Source organism: Macrosteles quadrilineatus, unplaced genomic scaffold, assembly GCF_028750875.1.
Source record: "Macrosteles quadrilineatus isolate MER2022 unplaced genomic scaffold, UCM_ALF_1.0 Scaffold_1__1_contigs__length_201487025, whole genome shotgun sequence".
Taxonomy (NCBI): domain Eukaryota; kingdom Metazoa; phylum Arthropoda; class Insecta; order Hemiptera; family Cicadellidae; genus Macrosteles; species Macrosteles quadrilineatus.
In genome coordinates, this window is record NW_026542594.1 from 132,995,196 (window position 1) to 133,020,540 (window position 25,345).

The 25,345-nt window shown below is 34.9% G+C and overlaps 1 protein-coding gene across 1 annotated transcript in view; it reads left to right on the forward strand.

Moving 5' to 3' along the window:
- Nucleotides 1–25,345, forward strand: part of LOC128985264 (cytochrome c oxidase assembly protein COX15 homolog) — a 56,668-nt gene that overhangs the window by 22,343 nt on the left and 8,980 nt on the right. The window contains exons 6-8 of the mRNA XM_054404657.1: nt 18,466–18,721; nt 19,262–19,416; nt 19,799–19,912. Of these exons, the coding sequence (XP_054260632.1) occupies nt 18,466–18,721; nt 19,262–19,416; nt 19,799–19,912 (525 nt within the window). The remainder of the gene's footprint in view (nt 1–18,465; nt 18,722–19,261; nt 19,417–19,798; nt 19,913–25,345) is intronic.

Here is a 25,345-nt window from a genome sequence, read left to right on the forward strand (position 1 = left end):
AGACTTTTTAGTTATGTCAAAGTTGAAATAAATTGTTTTCAAGATTTAAGAAACGATTCAAGATTAAAAGAAGATCTTCTTTGTTTTTATTTCAAAACATATGTAAAAGATTTATTCCAATTTTTTTTTTAATTTACTAACATTTATATTTGAGATTTATTGTAGTGTTTAATCAATATTTTGTATGAAGTGGAATAACCTCAACGGTTACTCTTAGAAAACAATTTGGGAATAGAGATGAAGTAGGTTCGTACAGGTATTTAAACGAACCAAAAATATTTATGTCGTGATTAGTTTCGATAACTGGGTAATGGAACCCTAACTAGCCGCAAAATAGTTGGTAATTAGACGTTGACTAGGCCCTTTTTTGGTAGAATATGTAAATCAATCGCACCTTTAGGAGGATTAACACCACATACTTACACTAGGCTAATAGTGGTTTTTTAATGTTGATCACAAACAAATTTAGGTCCAAGTTCTGTCAATGGGATGCCTTTACTTAAGAATAATTTTGTTAAACCTTTACAAAATGAGCATAGACTTAGAAATAATAACTGGGTAGGGTATCTCAACACACCATTTTTTGCCTTTTCTTATTTGACGAAGACAATTTCCAATACTGTATTTCAATCGGGGAAGCCTTGTTATCAGCATTAAACAAAAAACCAAAGCTACCTTAATAAACCAATAGTTATTCATAAACATGTTTGCTGCCTTTAGCAGTTAAACTCAGGAATCATTCAAATTCTTTATTGAACATAACGTTATCAACAAAAGCAAACAAAGACAAACAACAAACTGTTTTGTTTTTTTTGCACAAAAGATATGTTGTAGTGGGATATCTAGGCCTATCCTGACATATAGATAATTTGATTCTGAGTTTGTTTAAATATTCCAACAATAATTCCTTTTCCGTAGCTTTTTAGGGACTATGTCCCTACAAGCCACTAGTTTACATTAAAATACGCAATAAGTATGACTCCGTTTTTTCTGTATGCATATAATTAATTCATGGTAATGTAAAAGTATGCGTAACGAATTTTTCACCTCACTATGATGTTTTTAGCTGTTTTACATACATTTAGCTGGTTTATATTGGTGGCTGAAAGTTACGTTTTGCTTGCCATGCCAGCTGTCATCGTCATATGGGGACCGAGCAGGGGTTTACATCCCTAGGGCCGCAAAATCACTTGTTCGCCTATTTACTTAAAACATTAATGTATATTAAATGCACAAGCTGTATCCATGGCATTGCAATAGACTTGTTTTTTGTCACAGTTGCCTAGACAACTATTTATTGTTATTTTTGATTTTGCTGATTTCTCAAAATATTTCACATAAATAAGAGGGACGTTATATTGCAAAACATACTTGGGTAAAAAAAACCGCTCGTACCACGAGCCAAAATGGGTTTGCAGCTCTCGATCGTTTCACGTTCTCGACTTCGTCCCGAACTTAAAACCCGATATCGAGTCGGCAAAACCTCACTTTAGGCCCTAGGTACGAAATATACTATTTTTTTACGGTGGAATTAGAGACCCAAAGATTCTCACCCCGTTGCGAAGCACGGGCAGAAACACTATAGTTAATTATAAGATTATAAAGTCTTTACTGTTTTGTCTGTACATTGCGTAGATTCATGAAGTGTTTGGTTATTTCTACGTTTTATATAATAAGAAAGCCGAAACGAGTCTTATGTCAATATCTGTACGTTTGTTTGATTGTTACTGTCATTGTGCCTGTAACGCCAAAATTCCAATTCACGAGTCCTACCTTGGGAAAACTAGAGTAGCGTTCATAATTTTAAATAGTTTTGTAATTGTTTAAATAAATTTGCCAAGTTTAATCAAAATATATCCATAAACAAGCAAACTACAACATTTTACAATATTCATTATAAGAATAACATGGGAATTTTAAATTTACAATTTTTGAATTTGTCCTGTTACCAATAACCGTACAAAAACACTTTGATATACTAAATTTTCTGTTTTCTAAGCTATTTAAAAAGGTCTGGATATAAATTGGGAAATTTTGTATTTTTAAGGTAACGTTTCTCTCCATTTCATATATTAGTAACAATATGTATAGTATCAAATTCAGTAATAACATTGACTACTGTATTTAAACCTTAACACAAGTGTTTATATATTCATTGAGGCTACTGGTGCTACCGCTGATGGCTTATGCATGTGTACGTTAGTAGCTAGCAGACAATTTGCCAACTAGGAACATGAAATCAGCTGTTCCCCGTCCTCACTGTCGCGGTTGCTCGCCTAGCATGTCAACAGCTGACTGCTGTAAAAATTGGATGAGGCGACAGTAACTTTTTCTAGTACGCTTCTTTACCATGGCATCTGCTAATTCAATTTTGTCCCAAAAATGTATACACATCTCTAAGATTTGTTGCCAACTAACAAGCAATTTAAATAAAAAAAAAAAAAAAAAAAAACTATTGTTAATCATCCTGCAAAACTGCTAATAATTCATGATCAAATTTTCATCAGAATTCCGTTAGTTTAAATCAACGATCACATAAGACCAATAGATGGAGCACATCTATATAACTAACATACAAGCAGTTGAAGCCAGGTCCGCCATCTTAGTGCAGGTTAGAAGTGGTAGATGCCAATGAAAACGGCACCAAAACTCAATGTCCAGCTTCAAAATAACTTGACATTTAGACTAAAGGTAAATCGTTGACACTTCGTGTGAAAGATGTCAATTAGTCTAGGACACTATTGGTTCTAATTAAAAGCTCAAAAGTTTATATTTTCTATTTTAAATCTTGAAATAAAATCGGTACTTTTAAATGAGTTTTTAAATATGACATAACAAAGTTCGTCGGCTGCTACTGTTTTTATTTCTTCGTCAGGTAAGTAAAAAAACGGTGGATTTTGTAACTAAAGAGCTCAATTTCTTGGATAATATTTTTTTTTTAATTTTTATAAAGGAGAGTTGTATAAAGAGTTTCAGAAACCATCTTGTGACTTTGAAAATTTTTACATTGTAAACCAAACGCTAAACCTTTAACACACTTTAATAAGATATAGATACATATATTATAAATTAATTTTATAATATATGTAAATTAATTAATTTTTAGAATTTTTCTTTCGCCCAACAAGTTTTTGTAATTATTGTTAACTAACTTTTTCTAAGATACGGTAAACGCTAGGAAACAAATTAAAAGCGTATTTTAAAGGCCATCGTTCAACCGTCATGAATTGTTACATACCAACCTTTAGGGCCCATTGGTGACATTGGGGGGTGGAAGTCTAAATTTAGTTCATTACAATTACGTCAATGACCTTGAGCTCTGCTAGTAAGATGCTGTGGTATGGTAGCGTGTCGGGGAGAAGGGTTATTGTTCTACTAGTTATTAATAAAGTTGAGAATACTAAAGTTTCTATAAAACAAAACATTGAATAATAAAAATACATTTGTATGAAAGTAACAGATAGATTGACAAAATTGTAAAACGATCGTATAATATCTAACAATATCAAATTATTTACAGTATCACGGTTACAACTTTTAAACTACTTTTATTATGACTCAATGTTAACCTCTTTAGGACCTTTCATTTTATGCTTTTGTTAGTGGGGACTGGTTAAAACACCACAGTAGGTTTTACAAATATGATTGTGAGATGATATTATAATCTGAACTAGATTATGCGTGTTGATAATAATATGTATTTTAATTTAAGTACTTTAATTGATTCGGTTATATGTTTACCTCATATAACATTTGAACATGGATTGAAACATTAGATGTCTTTGGAATACTCTGAGAGTGAGAAGCAAAACATAACTTTCAGCAATGATTCATCGAAATCTACCTTTACTGACTGATTCAGAAATGTAATTGCAAAATATTTTGTCAACATGACTAAAATGTTAAAAAAAAAATATATGTATCAGCACGAAATAGTTTGTAAGATAAAAAAAAGCAGTCTAGGACAACTTATATAGCGTTCTAACCTCAAACATTGTTATCGTTTCAGTGTACAAATTCAATTGATACAAAATAACTACGTTACCAATTTATGTTTGTAAACAAAAATCAATTTTTTAATGGTTGCGTAATAGATATTTACATTACAAGTGTAGTAAGAGCGTTTTTACTTCACGCAGGTGAATGTTGTGCAACGAGCGGAAGCGAGTTGCATAATTCACCTAAGTGATGTAAACAGCACGCTCTTGCGTAACGTGTAACGTACAAGATTTTACCTGACCCGACAATAAACATGGGTTTACGTACAATATTTTTCATTATCCATTTCACTCATCTTCTATCAGTAACGTTCTTTTACTAACAAAAGCTAGGTTAGGTAGGAAAATACTTTAAAGCATAATAATAACATTCAAGCGCACAGCTGATTTCTAGCGTTGAACATCGTTGGCTCCATAGAGTTATATTTTTTAAGTTAGGCACTCAATGTTATTTAAATGGGTTTCTTTACATCACCGAGTGAGTTTTTGATACTTTACATCACTCGAGAAGTAAGGAAGTTGTATACATCACGCTTAGGATAGGGAAGTTTAACATGGTGGGTTAGGTAAATCAATTTAAATTATTATTTACTACACAAATTATTTGTAATGTAAAACATTGTTCACCACTCGGAGCAAAAGTATATTATTTATGGTACTTAAATTGTTTTATAGTACGTGGCAGTATAGTATTATTAGTTTATTAGTTGCTTGTTGCACTGTTCTACACACTGCTCAAGCTCTATAGCTCATTAAGTGGCATCCTGTCCACACACTGTTGATATATACTGAATTGTGGCATGGTGCCACTATTTCGAGTGTAGGCTGGCGCGAGAATTGGCAACGTAGCATTAGGAAAGTTATAGTTCCGGCGGACGGCGCGAGGCGCGCTAGCTACCTGTATGGTTTCGTGTTCCACAATTCGGTGTGTACCTGCGCTACTTAAACTCACATCAACGAGTTCAAAAATACTCAATTGTGGCATGTGATGTTTAAACGACGTAATAATGCTGGAAAACCTCAAAAATGATCGAATTAGCTGTGGCACCCTGAAAAAGGTGCCACAATTTTTGAAGGTGCCACAGTACGGCCGTGTGCCTGTGAAGGATGCCACTATTCGGTGAATACAAACACACAGACACACACACACACACACACACACGCACACACACACATACGGGGTTTTACCGAATACTCGCAAACACCTAATTGTGGCATCTTTCAACCTGCGGCCACCAGTGGATGAAGGAAGGTGGTAGAAACATGTCTGCATCGATATTTTTAATGAACACTCCATTTTAACATCTAACATTCCAGTTTTTAAATTGTGGCACCATGCCACAAATCGGTATATATCAACAGTGTGTGGACAGGATGCCACTAATGCGTTGTAGTGCTTGAGCGGTGTGTGCGCCCCCCCTACTTCTCGCGTGCGCTGTTGCCAGTTCTCCGTTCTAGTTCCTTCATTCCGTTCTGTATTCATGTGGCTATGCCCTAGCCGCTGTAGCTCATTTCCCGCGCTCATGACGTCGTCTTTTATTAGTGTAAGGATTTTATATGAAGTTTTTTTTTCAAAGCTCCAATAATTTTTACAATTATTGGATTTAAAGTCAATGGACCAAATGAAATGTCGTGAGGATTACATAAAACTACATGCTATTTTGTTGATATTTTATCGTCACATTGTATGTATGGTTTACGAACTGAGATACTTGGAATAAAGGCCTTAATGTGCTGGGTAAATTATCAGTTTCATGGGAATATACAAGAAATCTATTCTATCTATATATTAATTACGTAAGCCGATTCTTTGCGTCAAAATTGTGGGCGACTGGGAAGTCGTAGAACGACGTGAGAGGGCTCAAATTAAAGGTCTTTATCCCGTGACGGCGGGAAAAATAGTTAAATTCCCAAAATCTTAACACAAAATTAGATATAACGTACAATGTTCTCCATAAGAATAGCTTTAGAAGGCATTTACTGCTGATTTTTGTTTACTTCAATCCAGCTGATCGTGATTTTATCATTAGCAAGTAAGCTTACATTTGGATTACTCATTTGCCAGTCAATTCTGAAATGTAATGTATACTATATAAAACCAACTATATGAAGGGATAACGTTACCTTTATTAATCAAGACTTTTTAGTTATGTCAAAGTTGAAATAAATTGTTTTCAAGATTTAAGAAACTATTCAAGATTAAAAGAAGATCTTCTTTGTTTTTATTTCAAAACATACGTAAAAGATTTATTCCAATTTTTTTTTTTTAATTTACTAACAATTATATTTGAAATTTATTAGAGTGTTTAATCAATATTTTGTATGAAGTGGAATAACCTCAACGGTTACTCTTAGAAAACAATTTGGGAATAGAGATGAAGTAGGTTCGTACAGGTATTTAAACGAACCAAAAATATTTATGTCGTGATTAGTTTCGATAACTGGGTAATGGAACCCTAACTAGCCGCAAAATAGTTAGTAATTAGACGTTGACTAGGCCCTTTTTGGTAGAATATGAATATGCAAATCAATCGCACCTTTAGGAGGATTAACACCACATATACTTACACTAGGCTAATAGTGGTTTTTTAATGTTGATCACAAACAAATTTAGGTCCAAGTTCTGTCAATGGGATGCCTTTACTTAAGAATAATTTTGTTAAACCTTTACAAAATGAGCATAGACTTAGAAATAATAACTGGGTAGGGTATCTCAACACACCATTTTTTGCCTTTTCTTATTTGACGAAGACAATTTCCAATACTGTATTTCAATCGGGGAAGCCTTGTTATCAGCATTAACCAAAAAACCAAAGCTACCTTAAAAAACCAATATTTATTCATAAACATGTTTGCTGCCTTTAGCAGTTAAACCTCTGGAATCATTCAAATTCTTTATTGAACATAACGTTATCAACAAAAGCAAACAAAGACAAACAACAAACTGTTTTGTTTTTTTGCACAAAAGATATGTTGTTGTGGGATATCTAGGCCTATCCTGACATATAGATAATTTGATTCTGAGTTTGTTTAAATATTCCAACAATAATTCCTTTTCCGTTTAAGCTTTTTAGGGACTATGTCCCTACAAGCCACTAGTTTACATTAAAATACGCAATAAGTATGACTCCGTTTTTTCTGTATGCATATAATTAATTCATGGTAATGTAAAAGTATGCGTAACGAATTTTTCACCTCACTATGATGTTTTTAGCTGTTTTACATACATTTAGCTGGTTTATATTGGTGGCTGAAAGTTACGTTTTGCTGGCCATGCCAGCTGTCATCGTCATATAGGGACCGAGCAGGGGTTTACATCCCTAGGGCCGCAAAATCACTTGTTCGCCTATTTACTTAAAACATTAATGTATATTAAATGCACAAGCTGTATCCATGGCATTGCAATAGACTTGTTTTTTTGTCACAGCTGCCTAGACAACTATTTATTGTTATTTTTTATTTTGCTGATTCCTCAAAATATTTCACATAAATAAGAGGGACGTTATATTGCAAAACATACTTGGGTGAAAAATAGCGTTCGTACCACGAGCCAATATGGGTTTGCAGCTCTCGATCGTTTCACGTTCTCGAATTCGTCTCGAACTAAAAACCCGATCTCGAGTCGGCAAAACCTCACTTTCGGCCCTAGGTACGAAATATACTATTTTTGTACGTTGGATTTAGAGACCCAAACTTGGTAGGGGTGTCCAAAGAAACGTCTTGGTCTGTAGATGAGTTAGGTATCAAAAGAAAGACTAATCAAAATCCCTTAGGACTCTGCCCCAGAAGCCTTTAAAGATCCCTCCACAGAGCTGTTTACATTTTGGCCATGTTAATAATACTTTTTAATGAAACAGCTGTTCATTTTTAAATTGTATTTCAAACAACACACATTTATTGGGAGTTACTGAATTCTACCAAATAAGTATTTGCAATGTTATTTTCAGATTTTAAAAATTGATTTTCTTCTTTATCATGTCATGTTTTGCAATATAACGTCCCATTACGAAATCAGTCCTTAAAAGTCAGTTACGAATCAGTACGAATCAGTTACGAAAAAGTCCTTTTATCACAGCAATTCTTAAATTATTTCTTATTGAACTATCTTAAAAATATCACTTGCACGGGTTGGTGTCTGCCTTTTTCACCACTTATGCCTATATTTTATCATATTATACTACACATATCAAATATTTATGTAGAAATATCTGTTCTTATCGTGTCTAATAAAATCCAAACATAGAAACTTTGTCTAAAATGGTACCCACCTTGACAAATTATTTGCACCTGCCTATATTACGGACTTTAGCGCACTGGTTTGGTAACATTATTGAAAATAACACGACATTTTGGCTGTAAAAATGGTACAAAGAGAAAAAACTATTTAAGCAGCTACTGTCAATGCGGAGCGAGCGAAGCTCTTTGGGATCAACTTCAATGCAACAAATAGAGAAACATCACTCAATAACGACTGAACGCATTTCAGCCAAACTTAACAAAATTTTAGACTAATAGTGAGATGGGTTTTAAACAAACAAATTTCAATTAGATTATGCTAATGCAATTTAAATCGAACTTAAAATTTCCAATGTTTAACAAGGAGCGAAGGGATACGGACCTGTGACTACTTTCCTCGGAACCTATTTGTGTTGCCGGCTGATTAGAAACAGCCAATGTTAGAAATTAGGATTTCGAACAGTCTTGCTGTTAATCTGCTGGACAATAGTCAGTGCATTACCAGATTAAAAAGTGTTGTGCATGTGCTGGACCTAAGCTACAGATTTCTGTAAATATTTAAATGATTGTTCCAATTTTTGGCAAGGCTTGTTGATGAACAGGTGCTTGTTTAATGTTTCCTGACATTGTTTTGATATATGTTTTACTTATTGTTCTCATATTTGAACCGATTGTAAAATAAATTCTGATAAAAAAATAAGCGATATATCTAACCGCATCGAAATCGATATTTAATCCGATAATACCTCACAGGTTATATTATGTTGAATTACATCGACGGTGCAGTAAGTTATTACACTTAAAACGCAGATTGAACACTGATCTAATTTAGGCATGTGGTAGGTGGTAGGTGAAGGTAGGTCGGGGTTTATGAGTATTCTTGACTACATTAAGTGTTTTAAAGTAAGGTTGGATTAGGGAGGTAAAGTGTAGGTTATAGATAGGTGATCGGGTTGTTTATTTGTCTTGCACCAAATAATTTTTATCTTTTGGAATATTTGGTTAAACGGGTAAACGATTTGAAAAATGCTTGCGTTATGGTCTTAACAAGCCATCTACAGTATTCTAGCATTGACTTGATATAAAGTCAATGATTCTAGCACATTACTACATAAAAACCAAATGAAAAGAACATTTTTGAATTTGGACCTTTGACTATAGCAAAACTAACATATAATTTATGAAATGTGAAAAGTTGTATAGCATTAAATACTATTCTATAATATTAATAATTGTTCGGCAAATCCTCATTTTAATGGCTCGGTTGAAAATGGAATCTGTATTTTGTGAAACAGTAATTTGGTAACAATCCAGTAATTTCAAAAGTTGATAACAGTAGCCTATCCTATTTAAATACTGTTATTTGATTGCCAAGCCACGGACTATACATACGTCCAGTTACAACCGTAATAAGTAAATAATTAATTACCTGGGCTAATAGAAGTACACTTTTATTCACGGTATGGATAATTGGCTAGGCCTGTCCAGAAGTAGGCTATGAACTTCTAATGAGTGTAGGAGTTTTGCCAACGGGTATCAGGTAGAAAGGGTCCCCATCCATGAACAACGATATAAACAACTCATGGATCGCTGGCTCAGTGTTGGCCGCGCGGTCGAGCTTCCCCCACCACCTACTGGCAGAAGCCGACGCAGCCCATACATTCACCATTATAAAACACACTTTTTATTTGCTGCACTGTTGAAATTTATAGGGATAAAATATTGCTAACGCTTGTCAAACTCTTTTTACTAGTTAAACCTTTTATGTCTGTTTTGTTTCTTGCAGAAAATAACCCATTTGAATTCTTTAAAACTACAAATTCACTAAACCAGTTTTGTAGAGTTTTTTAGACAACTGATATTGCTAGTTCCAAATTGTACATGGTAAAATAATAAGTGATTACAAAGGAGAAATATAAAGTACAATATTTGTGTTTGAAATTCTATTTTATTAATCGAAAAACTAGTACCTAAACATTTAGAATAATTTTGCTAAGTTTTTGCCGCAGTGGTAACGTAAATGTTTGACGTAAACGCGATATTTTTTCTTTCAATGTTTAATGACAATGTATCTTACAAAATAGGTCATAAAAAAGTATGCCTATCACGTTAATGTCAAGCATAGATTTGCGGTAAAAACTGGACAAATGTAGTAGGGTTTTTAAGAGTTCAAATGTGTTATTTTTTGCACGAAAAGAAGAAGACATAAAGTTTAGAATAGTAAAAGTTTTTGGCATGTATTAGCAATATTTTATATCTATATATTTAAACAGAGCAGCAACTTAAAAAGGCCCGTTTTACAATGGTGAGTGTATGGGCTGCGTCGGCTACTGCCAGTAGATGGTGGGGGGAGCTAGACCGAAAACAGCGCCCGCAGTGCTACTGAGAGCGCAATCCAGTAGTTTTTACATCGTTGTCCATGAATTCCACATACTGCGGAGTTTTGCCAACGGTTGTGGGTTGCGCGAGAGGGGGAGGGGGAGAGAAAGAGGTTACACGTGACCGTGAGGGTGGCTTCCGCTAGGGGTGGACATTGGACAAACCAGGCAGGATGCTGACTGTGTTCAAAGTAATGGAGTTATGTACCTCTGACTGTGAAAGGAAATGTATTGAATTTCTAACCTAACCTAACCTAACCTAACCTAACCTAACCTAACCTAACCTAACCTAACCTAACCTAACCCACTGCGACAAGCGCACAACTGCCAAGCGTAGACATCCCTGACAATCGCTCTCCCTCCCTCCGTCACACTCTTTCTCCCACCACCACCGTTGGCAATTCTCCGCACCAAGAGGTGGCCGAAGGCATCCCCCCATCTACCTGACACCCGTTGGCAAATCTCCGGTTCCCATTTCTAATCATATTATCTACATTGTATATTTAAGACATGTCTTCCCTTCTTATTGTTATTCTGTTTTCACTTAAATCAGCTGAATGCGATGTTTACTTATTACTTATGTTTAGGCCTACATTTCAGCCATCTTATTTTGTTGTTCAATAAGTAAGTCTTTTTGAATTTTTTACATTTTTACACATTGAAATATATAATTGATAATTCAGTTCATTTTAGTCTTTTAAAGGTGTGTTACATTTGAGTCTCACATTAAAATAGCCCTAAGCTTTTCGTAGGCCTATGTTTTATCTTTGACTATCAATACAACTTACAGACGTTCCATCCCCATGTTAAATTTGTAGCAAGCCTTTTTCATCAAAATCTTCTGTATCCAATGGCCATTATTAAGAACAATATTAAAAATGCTGTCTCTAAATCGTCCTAATAATGGTAGAAGACGTACATTCTAGTTACATTACAATAATATCCTCCATCATATCAAGAATACTTGGTATTAACAATCATAAATTATTTCCAGCAAAGAACGCTGAGCTTAACCGATTGCAAGGGTTGAAATGAAGACCAATGTTTATGTTGCACAGTTGAATTTAAATGTCAAATTTCCCCTCCTGTTGTTATACTTTAATACTAGTTTTTTTAATAATTACGTTTTTTTTTATACTTCAATACTTTAACCGATTGTAAGGGTGAAAAATGAAGCCCAATGTTTTTGTTGTGGGCTACAGTTAAATTTGGATGTTAAATTTCCGTTCTCTTTTTTATACTTTAATGCCCTTTTTGGATGTTAATATCAGATTCCAACTACTGTAATATTTTCCTGGTCAAAACTACCATAATGCACTTCTGGAAGAGGTATCTGAATAACAAGATGTAGTAAAATAAATTTGAATTATTATAATTTTAACCAATAAAACCAGCATTAGTACATCTATTGAGTTTTTACATTTAGTTACTTATACAAATATCAAATTACGTTTTTCCGCTCAACTGGCTTTCACCTCTCTGAAAGCAACCCTAGTAATATGTATTTTAATTTAAGTACCATACTTTAATTTATTCGGTTATATGTTTACCTCATATAACATTTGAACATGGATTGAAACATTAGATGTCTTTGGAATACTCTGAGAGTGAGAAGCAAAACATAACTTTCAGCAATGTTGCATCGAAATTTACCTCTTTCTTGCCTATTAAATCAAAATTCTAAATTAACAACAGAAAATAAATTGCTTTTATATAAAACCATTCTAAAACCAGTGTGGACGTACTGTATCCAACTGTGGGGGACATCCAGTGAATCCAATTTGAACATCATCCAAAGATTCCAATCTTAAGTTCTTAGACACATTCTTCAGGCACCATGGTTCGTTAACAACGAAGTGCTCCATAGAGACAGTCGAACCCCAACGATCAAAGAAGAAATTTCAAGGTTAAGTGCCAAATACTTAAAGAAATTAGAGTACCATATCAACTACCTCGCTTTGAATTTGTTGAACAACAGCAACTGTATATATAGATTGAAAAGATGCCATGTTTTGGACCTAAGTAGTCGTTTTTAGAGATTTATGGACTTTAAACTTTGTGCCAATATGCAAAGTTTGTTTGTTAGCTTTATTGTTGGATAAGGACTAACTACTGTGTTTAAATTTTATCACATTTGCTTATTGTTTTATTTTTTTGACCAGATTGTAAATTAAATAAAATGATAAAAAAATAATAATAATTACCTCTTCTGAGTGATTCAGAAATGTAATTGTAAAATTTTTGTCAACATGACTAGAATGTTAATAAAACAGATGTCAGCACGAAATAGTTTGTAAGATAAAAAATTGCAGCATAGGACAACTTATATAGTGTTCTAACCTAAAACATTGTTATTGTTTCAATGTAAAAATTCAATTGATACAAAGTAACTAAGGTACGTTACCAATTTATGTTTGTAAACAAAAATACATTTTTTAATGGTGGCATAAAAACAATTTAAATAATTATTTACAACACAAATTATTTTTAATGTAAAACATTGTTCACCACTCGGAGCAAAAGTATATTATTTATGGTACTTGAATTGTTTTATAGTACGTGGCAGAACAGTATTATTAGTTTATTAGTTGCTTGTTGCACTGTTCTACACACTGCTCAAGCGCTACAACTCATTAAGTGGCATCCTGTACACACACTGTTGATATATACTGAATTGTGGCATGGTGCCACTATTTAGAGTGTAAGCTGGCGCGAGAATTGGCAACGTAGCATTAGGAAAGTTATAGTTCCGGCAGACGGCGCGAGGCGCGCTAGCTACCTGTATGGTTTCGTGTTTTACAATTCGGTGTGTACCTGCGCTACTTAAACTCACATCAACGAGTTCAAAAATACTCAATTGTGGCATGTGATGTTTAAACGACGTAATAATGCTGGAAAACCTCAAAAATGATCGAATTAGCTGTGGCACCCTGAAAAAGGTGCCACAATTTTTGAAGGTGCCACAGTACGGCCGTGTGCCGGTGAAGGATGCCACTATTCGGTGAATACAGACACACACACACACACACACACACACACACACACACACACAGAGAGAGATCACTTCAAAATACATATATTTTATATATATATTTTTTTTGTCCAGGGGGTCCCAAAACGGATATATCCACTCAAAACTCAAACTCGAAAATTCTGACTAAAACAATATTTTCTCCAATTACTATGGTATAGGGGGAGAAAGTTAAAATGAACATAGGCTTACATATGTTAAATTTCCATGGTATTATAAAATATAGTCTAAAATATGCAATAAAATCAATTATAATATTATAAAATTTTATCATAATTAAGTATTAGTGCTATGTCAAATAAATAAATAAATAAATGATTCTTTATTGTCACATCAACGTTTTAAATCATAGCACAGCTAAAAAACAGATGACATTGTCAAGATTATTACTAACTTAACCTAATGTACAACAATATGTCTTATGCATAAAAAATGTTTGTAAACAAGTTGGCAAAATTTGTTAAACGATGACAGAAAAAAAAATAGTTTCTATGTCATACAAAATAGAGTCATATTGATTGGTTAGTTTCATTGGGTTATCATTAACACTGTAATACATTTTGCTGATCAGAAAATCAGCAACATGTCTACAACATTGTGGCCTTAAGTCATTGAAACCCATTGCAGGCCTGAATAGATACACATTAGGGTACTGACACAAAAAACCAAAATAAAAATAATGTCATTTAAAAACAGTAGTATTGTCATTTTATTGAAGCAGAGCCAAATTGCATAAGACTAGATGTTAATAATAGTTTATCTCATATTTCATAGTTTATTGGCCTATATTAGTTTTGATATCGGGTTTCCTCTACCAATTAATTGACTTAGCCATTAGACACATCGTACAGTGTTGTGCTTGGCCCCGTTTCTACCCCGTTTCCATAGTCCGATCATGCTGTTTTGCAAACTCATTTAAGTTTATTCCACCCTACATCTTCAAGCCAAATTTCATCAAAATCGGACAAAAATTACTTAAGTTATCGCGTTCAAGGATGTATATTATATATAAATCTTTATTATAATATACATATATAAAAATTTGAACGAAAGGTATATCGGTCCCGGGTCGAGGTCATACCGTGCCACCTATGGTAATAGCTACTTCTACCTATGGAAATTCGCTAAAAGGCAAAATAGGTACCTAGTACCCATGTAGCACAGATGGTTGGGCCAACGTTGGTAAATTGTGGAGCCACACAGTTGGCCAACGGTAGAAATGTCACCTCTTTAAACTGTTTTCCAGCCAACCTTTGTCCAACAATGGCCCAACCAAAATTATTTCACACAAAATAATAAAGATTTAGTACGAAAAGCATAATTATTAGTTGAGTAAATTGATTAAATAGTTCATAAAAACAAATTTTGAAAAAAAGCTGGAACAAAATTTTTTGGCCCAGACGGGTCTCGAACCCGGGTCCTTCGACTTATGAGCCTCTTACCTTACCACTGAGCTATCTGTGATTGTTGATACAGAGAGTTTTCAAGTGGTGAAAGAGTAGCCGACAGTTACAATGGTCGCAATACTTCAAACATTTTTGATACTACACAGTATAATATGATTCTGTTAATCTGTTAAGGCATCATAAGTAGTTATTTTTTTTTTTGGAGTTAGAGAGGATACTGGTATTTGAATATAGATTAATTAATTACCGTTAGATTATTAATGCTATTATAATTGACTGTTATATGATTAATTACTCTTTCCCCTTAAATTGTTGCAAATAAGTTAAAGAATATTAATTTAAAAAATATTTGCATTATTATAATTATTAAAATTCATTGTTGTAGCCCCGGAACTGTAATATGTAAAATATCTGGTTTTACAATACCTTTATCAGTTCCAAAAACTTTTGGAAACTTTTGGAACTGATAAAGGTATTGTAAAACCAGATATTTTATTATAATTATGTTGTGAAAGCTAGACCCAGAGAATGAAAGTCGTGTAAACTCAACTATGGACCATCGTTGGTCCAACAAAAGTATCTTTTGTTGGTCCAACGGAGTGAAAAACGGTTGAACAACGGTTGGCTTGATGTATGATACCCAACAATGCATATTAATGTATTTCATTAACAATGAACCGATGTTGGTCCACAGTTGTAAATATTGGTTGGCCCAACTACGAGATATACAGTTGGACAACGGTTGGTTGGTTGTGGAAGCTCCAACCAACCATCGACCAACTGTCCCACAGTTGGCCAACGTTGGCCCAACCATCTGTGCTACATGGGTAAAAACTGCAATCAGAATACTCTGAGATATGATTTTCGGCTCGATAATGAAGTTTCAAAGGTTAAATTTTAGGGATAGCAAGACAAAAATGTCAGCCTTTACTTGAGTCTCTTTAGTAAAGACTTTACCATTGAGACATGAGTAAAGACTTTACTCTAGAGTCTAAAGCATATGATTTACACAAGCGTCAAGGGATTAATTTTCATCCTGTATCACATTTAGAATAAGTCTAAATAATACAATACATTACATATTGTATTGTATAGTTTAGAGGAAATCATAGGAGCCGTTTTTGAAATCAATGTGCGCAAATGTTACTTGTATCATAGTATAGATTTTAATATTGTGGATTAAATATTAAATATATGGAGTAATTTTTAATACTAGTTTGTAATTCTAATTGTAATGGCATGTTTGTTCCTGTTCCTCTACCTCCATGATATATGTAATTTTTATAATTTCTTTTCACATCCCTCTTCATGTCATTTATTCACCCTCTTCTAGATCAGTTTTCTCATATCTACAGTATAACTCCAACTATCCTAATCATGGCACCATTCCATATTTTTAAAGTCAACATTTTGGATGGTTGTATTTTTACGGACATGACTTAGTTCCTGTAAGGGGACTTAGGACCGCAAGAAAAGCTCTCCACCGTACATGGTTCTGGCCCAGCTGCTTTACTTCTCTCTAGTTCTTGCCTTCCTCCTCCATCTCTTTCTCGGTGGACCTCCTGCAAGTTATCTTTGGTCTTCCCCGTTTTCTGCTTCCTTGGGGGTTCCACTCTAAAGATTGTTTGCTGATGATATCATTTGGTTGTCTTAGAGTGTGGCCTATCCAAGTTAACTTCATTTTCTTGATGGCTTCTCCAATAGGGTTTTCATGACATTTGAAGACATTAGATTTCTGTACCTGTGTCAGTTTTGAGGTTTTAATGGCTGTGTTTATCAAACTATCTAGAATCTATGGCCCTTTTTGGCACCTTTTTCATTGTTGACGAGGTCTATTGTAACTCTGTTATTTAATGACCAATAAAGATTTATGATTTATGATTATGATCATGTGCTCTTCTCATTGGCTCATCATTTGTTACTCTTTGTGGCCAATGGATTTTGAAAATTGTTCGGAGACATTTGTTTATAAAGACCTGCAACTTGCTGGTGACTGCCTTGGTGACTTTCCATGTCTGGCAACCATACAAGAGAACGGATTTAACATTTGTTTACAATATTCTTATATTGGTATTCCTTCGTATCTGGTTTGATCACCACACTGGTGTTAATTTTGCAAATTCTCCTTTGGCTCCTAATCCTACTGGCTACGTCTTCATCTGTCCCCCTCCATCTTTGACACAGTGCTTCCAACAAATTGAAATTGGTCCATATGCTCAATTACCATAAGGCCTACTTCCAGAGGATTATTGTTCCTGGCATTGATTTTTATTTCTTTTGTAGTGTATGAGATATTGGAGGAAAGCTTAGCTTCTAAAGTAATGGAGGCAGATGAGTCAAGACTTGACTGCCCTGTGAAAGGTGGTAAACCTTAAGGCTAAGGGAGGATACCCTGCCAGAAAACCCAGCAGCCTGAGGCCGCAGGTGGCGATCCCACCAACTGGACCGGAGAAGGTGGGCTAATAACCTGTTTTCTCTTAAATTCAACTTATTACTAAAACTGTAACAAAATAAATAAACTGGACAGATCAAATTGCTCAGACTTTTGGCATGAAAATAAGGACTCTATATGGAATTTGGAATGTGAAAACGATGACAAGTAGTATTGAAAAGGAGATGAAAAATTATAAAATCAACACACTGGGTCTGAGTGAAACACGATGAAGGAACCCAAATGGAAAGAATTCTTCTAAGAATTGCGTAACAGGGATGTAAAAAAAAAGAAGAAGAATGTGTGTGGATTTTTACAGAAATGCAGGGTATTTTATAGAAAATAGCACTAGTCGAAGAAGTCAAGCTAAGCTTTTACTATCGTGATCACATATTTCGCAAGAGATAAGTTGACGCTTTTGCTGAGATCACAAGGAAGATGATGTCTTTCCGTGACCGCAGGAGACGATGATGATGCCTACGATACCACAGAAGATCTGTTCTTTATCTTGGAAGACAAGATTATGTTACCGTGAATGCAGGTGTTGATGATGTGTACACGACTACGGGAGAATTTGGCCGCAATCAAGGCCAAATTTTCTTCTCTAATACCAAATTTTATTACTGTACTTTCAGGGTGTTTAAATTCTTTCTTCGATTCGGCTTATTGGAGTTCTAGTGTTCTTCATTTTCATAAGAATTATCTTTTCTTGAATTCTTCTCACATATCTAAACCATTTTAGTTTTTTATCTTTCATTTCCCCCTCAAAAAATTGTCTTCAACAAATCCACATTTGATTCCTTTATTCCTATCTCTACACCCCCACTCGTAATATCCTTTAAAAATCTCATTTCTCCAAACGTTATCCTGCTTTATTCTCTTACCTGTATATTTCATACATTTGACCCAACCTATAAAATATTTAGTTTCCTTTATTTTTTCACTCAGATGTACATTGACACTGAACTTATGTTTGGAACCGCAGGGCTTGATGGGATGGTACATGGTCAAGTCTGGCTTAGAGAACAAGTTTGATGGGCCAAGTGATGTACCTCGCGTGTCACAGTATCGACTGGCAGCTCATCTGTCTCTAGCATTCCTGCTATACTCGCTGTTCTTGTGGTCTGCTCTTGACCATCTGCTGCCTGCAGAACGATTAGCTCAGGTAACAAAGGCTGCCGCCAAGTTTCGTGGACTCGCTCACTCCTGCAAGGGACTTATTTTCCTTACAGCCATTTCAGGTAAGGATCTTAATGTTTTGATACTTATTTGTCACTTGTCATGGTCACAGTTTCACTTTCTACATACCTAATAGGCTACCAAATTAAATGTTGTTTACTAAATATTAAAAAGACCCATTTGTGCTCAAATAAAAAATAAACTTATTTTGTAATGTTTATTTAGACATTTTTAACATAATTAATTATTTTAAACAATATGTAGGCTCTATTATTTTTTCCCTGAAAAAAAAACATACTCAGTGTAATGTAGAGCTTGATTTAGAAACTAGAGTAAAAATATAAGTAAATTGAGAAAGACTACCAATCTCAGATAGAATTCCTACGTGAGGGCTGAAAAAAAACTTCCTTTAAAAAACTGTTTGTGGTTCCTTAATATTGAGTACGGCAGTTATTTGGAGTACAACTGTTGCCATGTCTATACTTCATTCCTTGTTCCCCCGTACAGTACTTTGTGACCCAGGAAAGTCAATTGGGGCTCATAATTGGATTAAACTATTAAAATAAACACTTTGTATACCGTGTAGGTACTTTTTGTTTTAGGAGCCTTTGTTGCGGGCTTGGATGCTGGATTAATATATAACTCTTTCCCCAAAATGGCCGATAAGTGGATACCAGATGACATCTTGAGATTTTCCCCAGCTATTCGCAACTTTACTGAAAACCCTACTACAGTTCAATTTGACCATAGGCTTCTGGTAAATACAATTGTGGTTCATTAATGTATTTAGACCATTTACTCACATATTTAAAATATCAAAAATTTTGTTTGGTCATCAAGAAATTGTTTTGAATTTGAAAAAAATAATCTTGTAAATGAACAATGTGTTTTCAAAGAATTGCCGTAAGAAACTCAGATTTGGAAAATGAGAAACTATTGTCAATTCATACGTGGCAATAATTATTTGAAAAAAGTCACGGTTGGTAATATTGATGTTATGGTTTTAAAGGGTTATTATTTACATTTTCACCCATGATTTGTGATGGAATGAGCTCACAGTGATAAATAGTGCCGCAAACATCTTTTAACCAACAAATAGTTCTGGTGTATGCTATATTAGAAGATTATTGATTTTACAGGGCACCTCAACACTCATGGTGATATCAGGAATGTGGCTTCTGTCCCGCAGAAGAGCAATACCTCCAAGGGCAGTGTTAGCAGCCAATGCTGTTGCTGCAATGGCCTGGCTCCAGGTATGCAATCATGCTCTGGGATAGATAGGTCATGTTTGAATTTTGTGTCATTTGCACATGAATTTTAACTGTGAAAATTGTTTAAAATAATTATTAGATATGTATAATCATTTTATGCAAAGGATTTTGGAAGGGAAAATAAAAGCTTTCAATTAAATTTTCTTCCCGACAATACCGGATTTTCCTTTCATAATATAAATGTATACATCAAGGGGGAACTCAGTTTACTGCCTCCCTCTGAACCCTCTGATCAAGATGGCTTATCTACTTATTATACAGTTTAAAAAATCTTTGTACAACTAAATCTAGAGTTCTACTGGACCGATTTTATTAATTAATAAGTCATTAGAAAGCTTAATTCGTGTAGATTTGCAAATAATTATGAAAGTTAGTTTTTGTTAGATTTATGGTGAAAATATTTCAAAAAAACATATTTTCCATAAGAAATACATTGAAAACGGTGCTTTTCACACTTTTTATTTCGGTGCAACTTTTGGCTGCCTTTTTTTAGTATTTCCAAGAAGTGCATGGTATCAATTTGTAGGAAATTTTTTTATCTTTTAGAATATCACCTTCACTTACATACAAACAAACTGGCATGTTGTCAATTAGGGACAATGTTGTATTACTTATGAAAGAAATTTTATTTAAGATCAAATTAAATTTAGTAGGCCATGTCATTGTCTGATTTATTAGAAAACATTCAGTGTTAAGGCTACTGCATTTTATAAACCAAACTCGAATCTTGCTTCCTTGGCCTATCGTACAACATTTTCCGAATCATAAATCTTCATTATGTCAAAACAGTTTATCATGTGTATCCCAGTCACAGCAACTACATTATTCTGATCAACATTAATTTTGTAAGAAGATTCAATATTTTAATATCTGCTCATGTTAAATTAATTATTTTCAAAGCAACCATCACTTTATTGTTTATTTTAAGGCAATAATTAAATAACAATTTATTCATTAGTTGATTTGGAATTAGGAATCATGTCTCTATTCACAGCAAATATTCTCTAATAAAAAAGTGATTTTATTAAAGTAGAGTAAGTATATTTAACTATTGTCAAATTCCAAGAATATATTATGCCAGTTTGTTTGTTTTGATTTAACCTCAAAAGGTTACACGTAATGAACACATGATAGCACTTAACATGTTCATCTTCAAAGATATTCCACCACACCTTAACTGCTTCTTGCTAAAATAAATCCAATTGCACTGTACAGGCTTCTCTATTTTTGACCCCACACTGAAAATAAAACATGTGATTGGAATTGCTTACATTTGTTTTGATTTTATGTCTATATTCCGTTGTTATTTCGTCACCAGCATGGCAACCCATAAAGACTATGTTAATTTTTTGTTAATTCAAATTCATTTTTTGTGCTTATCTTTGAGCCTATTTTAATTTATGAAGGGATTCTGCACACATACAGGAAAATAGCTTACTAACAGTTTGCGTAGATTTTCCCTACGATGCACACGAGCTGAGAAAAAAGGTTTTAAAGAAACATGCTTGCCAATCCAGGTGGCGGTGGCAGTGAACTGTCATAATACCGTGCTGTTACGGGAGCAAGTAATCATAAACATAACCTAGAAAATAGATCAGTGTCTATGAGGTAGTAAAAACAAAACTGGAGACAGCAAGCTTACAGGAATACAATAGATTCTGAGCAAAATAACAATAGAAAGCAAGAATAAATACCAAAGAAATTAACATAAGTAAATAAAGGCAAAGCAATGTTGATCAAACATTTTCGAGGAACAAATTGATTGAGTTTCGAGGTCGAGTCAAGACTCAAAATCCAACTTTTTACAGGGATGTTCAATATTCTGTTTGTTCACTAACCAGTTTGGTACATTTGAAGTAGTGAAAAATTATTTTCTATAAAATACTAGCAGAATAATGACAATTTAGGTTTAGATTTTGCTTTAATTACGTCTGACCGAACGCAAAACAATTGTTTGAACGTTGGGTTAGGGTTACCCAAAGCCGGGAGAAAGAAAAGGCAGCCTATTTTTTCGAGCAATGAAATAATAAATTTGATAATGTTGGTAGAAGAGCCGGGACACTCTTTTTAGCCGGGATAAAAGAGTATGGCCCTTGATCGCCAATCAGTTCAATGCGGTCGCTGATCACAGATATACGCCTTAACTAAAAACCCTGTGGGATAACCTAAAGCAATGCACTATGTGGGATATCCTAAACGTAGTGGTTTGTATTCATTTCCTAAAGAATAGGCTAAACGTTTTGATAGTTCATATCTAATAATAAAATCAATTTCATCTTTGTTATTACAATCATTAACCCTTTCTCTTTTCCACCTAGTTCGGCGAACAACATAGGCTACTCTTCATTGCCATCACTTACTTTCAAAAGCTAATTCGTACCGTATTCTCTTCTACCATTTCGCCTTTCAATATAAACCTTAAACTTAAAGCCAGCTGACATTCCTTAACGAAGGATTAAAGAAGTTAACCGGTCAAAATTGGGCAGTTAATTATCTAACGACGGTTTAGTCTAAACTAGCTCTAACGGCGGGTGGTGAAATCCGATTTCGTCAGTTAAGAGTTAACTGCAGTTAGAGCATGGTTTAACGGCGGTTTAAGTGTTTAGTGAAATCGGGCCTAAATCTAAACTTCTATTGGACTGATTTTGTTACTTAATGGGTCGTTGGAAAGCCTAATTCATTCAGTAGTGATATACGTGGTGCATTATAAGAAGTGATTTTGAAGGGCTGGTTGATGATCCTGAAGAAGTAGGTAGTGATATTGATGTAAACTATTAGCCAGATTCCTAGCTATGGTTAGGGTATGCATTCTTAGCTAACGCTAAATGTATGAAATCTGTTTTTCACCCATAACTTATTTATTTGAAAATTTACTTTCTTATGAAAGTATGAAGGTGACACAAAGGAACCGGACGTTTTTTAAACAGCTGTTCCATTGTTGTCGCACGTGGTAGGAAGATTGAGGTTATGTCATACCCTTCAGTGAGGCTTGCCATTTTTGTTGAAATGACTCAGTGGACCTTAGACCATCGCGTTTTTGCATACAATACTTTGGTCCAAAATAGTGAATCCGTCGTCAAATCCAGCGGGAATTCAGTGGACATTTTAATATTGAACGCCACGGAACGGTTCCAAGCCAAAATATGCTATTAAGATGGGTTTCAGGGTTCCGAACAACTGGGAATATGACAAGAAAGCAACCACCAGGCCTTGTTAGAATTTCGAAAACATCCGAAAACATCACCAGATTGAGAGTAGTATTGAATGAATGTTTCCTAACAAGGTGATTTCTCACTTTGGTGACATACCGTGTCCACCAAGGTCACCTGACCTATCCAGCTGTGATTACTTCCTGTTTAAGGAGCGTGTTTATGCTCACAAACCACACATTCTAGGGGATTTGAAGTTGGCAATCACAGAAGATATCAACGGCGTTGAATAAGATCTCCTGGCCTGAGTTTCAGATGATTTTCAGACCAGAATGAACATTTGTAGAGAAGTACATGGCCGCCATTTGCATGAAGTCATTTTAAAAAAATGACTGTTTTGTAACAAATGGCAAATGTTTACCTCACTATGTACAGTATTAAAACCATTTTATTCCATTTAACTGCTATGTACTGTAAGGGTTGATTTTTTACACCTCACTTTTTTTTATCATATCATGGCTGAGATCGCAATACAAAAACGTTTTTACTTGAGGATCATCATAGTAGTACAAACGATCAACGATTTTGAGGTTAAGCATGGCGAGGCGAGGCTCAAGTAGTTAGCGCGAGCACCGATGGAGCCGCCGCCGAGGCCGAGTCGGACTGCCAAAACTGGTTTCTGCGCATGACCGGCCCAGACGTGCAACAAAACCACTGGGACCGGGCGCCGACGGACAGTCTGTGCCATTTTGTGACCCAATCAACACGTCTCTCTCTAAGGTATAGTGCCTACTTGATATCATTTTATGATTCAGGGAAACTAGTTGTTTTACGTTTGGATATTCACGATCGATGTTGAATAATTGATTTACGATAATTTGTTCCCAATAAACGAGGTTTTCGATTTTGATCAGTGATTAATTGGTATTTTTGCAATTTAATTTAGATTTTAAATTGGGAAACAATTAGTTTGACGTTAAAGAAATCTTGCCGACTAGCTATATAAAATCCAGACGAATTAGCATACATTAGGCTATTGAGGAAAGCAAAAGCTTAGTAAGGCCAATTGAGTATTTTTAAAGGATTTTTACCTACACATCTTATATTACATAACCTCTGTGTCACCTTCCAATATCCCTCCTTTTGCTGAAGTGCAAACAGCATCCTTTGGGCGGAATACGCTACTCAATTACCTAACCTTCTTGTATCACAGTTATGGAGTGATTTAATAGGTTAAGCCTTATCCTAGTTGTTATTGGAGTGCTATATAATTTGAGGGTGACAATAGCCTAAGCTTGTGTAATATAACGTCCTATAAACTCAATATTGCCTTCCAAACATCCCTCCTTTTGCTGAAGTACAAGCAGCATCCTTTGGGCAGTGTACGCCATTCTATAGCCTACTACCCTATATTGTATGCTTAACGAATTGCTGGTATTTAATCAAAACGTAGAGAGAGTTAAGAGAACACAATTAGCTATAAGGTGTTTACGATTTACTATCTACCCTTAACCTTTTTGTTGTTTAGAGCGCATTTGCGTGGGTTTAGGGTAGCGACCGAGGTTTATACGGGCGTTTAGGTAACGATTAACCTACCGTAACCTATCCTAGATTGCTGAAGTATATTCAGCATCCTAGTTAGCTGTACAGGCTATCTACCCTTGACCTTATTGTTGTTTAGAGCGCATTTGCGTGGGTTTAGGGTAGCGACCGAGGTTTATACGGGCGTTTAGGTAACGATTAACCTACCGTAACCTATCCTAGATTGCTGAAGCATATTCAGCATCCTAGTTAGCTGTACAGGCTATCTACCCTTAACCTTTTTGTTGTTTAGAGCGCATTTGCGTGGGTTTAGGGTAGCGAACGAGGTTCATACGGGTGTTTAGGTAACGATTAACCTACCGTAACCTATCCTAGATTGCTTGAAGAATATTCAGCATCCTAGTTAGCTGTACAGGCTATCTGCCCTTAACCTTTTTGGTTGTTTAGAGCGCATTTGCGTGGGGTTAGGGTAGTGAACGAGGTGCATACGGGTGTTTAGGTAACGATTAACCTACCGTAACCTATCCTAGATTGCTTGAAGAATATTCAGCATCCTAGTTAGCTGTACAGGCTATCTGCCCTTAACCTTTTTGTTGTTTAGAGCGCATTTGCGTGGGTTTAGGGTAGCGAACGAGGTTCACACGGGCGATTGGGTGACGATTAACCTACCGTAACCTATCCTAGTTTGCTGAAGTGTATTCAGCATCCTAGTTAGCTGTGCAGG